At 42.0% G+C, this 1,799-nt stretch overlaps 1 protein-coding gene across 1 annotated transcript; it reads right to left on the bottom strand.

Moving 5' to 3' along the window:
- Positions 1 to 617: 617 nt before the first annotated feature.
- On the bottom strand, positions 618 to 1,556 carry LOC123344810 (olfactory receptor 5A1-like). Its single transcript, XM_044981288.1, has one exon. It carries the CDS (start codon positions 1,554 to 1,556, stop codon positions 618 to 620), a length of 939 nt encoding a protein of 312 aa, XP_044837223.1.
- Positions 1,557 to 1,799: the final 243 nt, after the last annotated feature.

The following is a 1,799-nucleotide window of genomic DNA, read 5'->3' as shown; positions in this document are numbered from 1 at the left end:
GCAAAGTTCTTAGTTCAGGCTTGTAGCAGTGATGGAGTAAACTGCAGGTTCAAATCAAGTCTCTGGAGAACATCCCCCATTGGGATGGGTCATTCAGTCCTTTGTGTAGAGCTTCAGTTTGTAGCAAAGTCCCTCCAGAGGTAAGAAGCAGGACTGAAGAAAAAATGGAGTCTGGAGTCACATGGGCAAGTTCCTGCACACCCTTCTGAGTTACAAGGCATATCTGCCTCCTCTCAATGGGTCAATTGTATAGCTGATGGTCCTCAATAGCCATCAAGCAGGCTAGGCAGAGCTAACAACAACTTGTCTGGGATGTCTCCCAGAAGCACAGCACAGCACAAATTTGAAATACAGACAGTATAGAGCCAAAACTCATAACTTCAACTACAAAATGATACATACATATAGACAGCATAATCATAACCAGCAACCCATAACCTTGTCTTAGACACCTTATATGACCCCCTTTACATAAGATTTGGTGCCACTACAGGACCTTTGTTACAACCAAGTTCTATATGGTCCTAGATTATATCAATAATGTCACACCAGTTATTCACAGTTCTATGCTCTCTGAGGTAAAAATATGTAATTTAATTCATTTAAGATAATCAACATTACTTGAGAAACTTTAATTTCCCCAACATTTTCCTTATAGCTGTTTTCACCTCCTTGTTTTTCAGGCTGTAGATGATGGGGTTTAACATGGGGGTCAAGATGCTGTACTGGATGGAGAACATTTCATCCAGAACCAGAGAGGAGATTGATCTGGGTTTTGTGTACTGGAGCAAAGCTGTCAGGTACAACAAGCCAACCACAATCAGGTGGGAGCTGCAGGTGGAGAAGGCTTTATGCCTGCCCTCCGCAGAGCGTATCTTCAGGATGGTGGAGATGATGTGAATGTAGGAGATCAGGGTGAGGAGGAAGGAGCTTGACCCAATTATCACAACAGAAATAAGAAGCACCACTTGAGTGGTGAGGGTTTCAGTGCAGGACAGTCGTAACAGAGGAGGGAGCTCACAGCTGAAATGGCTGATTTGACTGGGTCCACAAAAATGCAACTTGAGGGCAAAAACAGTGTTAAGCAGGGCATGGAAGAAGCCTATTGCCCATGCTCCACTCACCAGCTGAACACAGATCCTTGTGCTCATTGTTTCCATGTAACGCAACGGGTCACAGATGGCAGCATAGCGGTCGTAAGCCATGGCTGAGAGAATGAAAGCTTCAGTAGCACCTGAGAGGATCATGAAGAACATCTGAGCAATGCAGCCAATGACAGAAATAGTTCTGCGCTCTGCTAGGAAGTTCATCAGCATATTAGGCACTATGACTGAGGAATAACAAATATCAACAAATGATAAATGAAAGAGGAAGAAGTACATAGGGATGTGAAGGTGAGAATCAGCTCTTATCACCAGCATGATCACTATGTTACCACCCAGAGTGATTAGGTAAATAACTAAAAACACCAGGAAGAAGAAAATCTGCATCTGTGGGTCACTGGAAAGTCCCAGGAGGATAAATTCGGTCACTGTGGTTTGATTTTTAATTTTCATTTATTCAGGAAATCTGTGACCTGAAAGACCGGACAAAAATGAAATTAACACTTATTATGGAAATAAATTGAAATAGTATGTAGAGATTATCTGTTCCAGAGGATGAATGTAAAGATGTAAAATGTGTGTTTTAAGTAGACTAAATTTAGAGAGAGGGAGAGAGAGAGAGAGAGACACGAGATATATTTGTGTGCTTTAAATAAGCAAAATATGCTGGATACACAAAAGGACTTGGGCACCTAA

This window comes from Mauremys mutica, chromosome 12 (assembly GCF_020497125.1).
Source record: "Mauremys mutica isolate MM-2020 ecotype Southern chromosome 12, ASM2049712v1, whole genome shotgun sequence".
NCBI lineage: Eukaryota > Metazoa > Chordata > Testudines > Geoemydidae > Mauremys > Mauremys mutica.
Note: the sequence above shows the minus strand (reverse complement) of the source record. Positions and strands in the feature narration are given on the sequence as shown.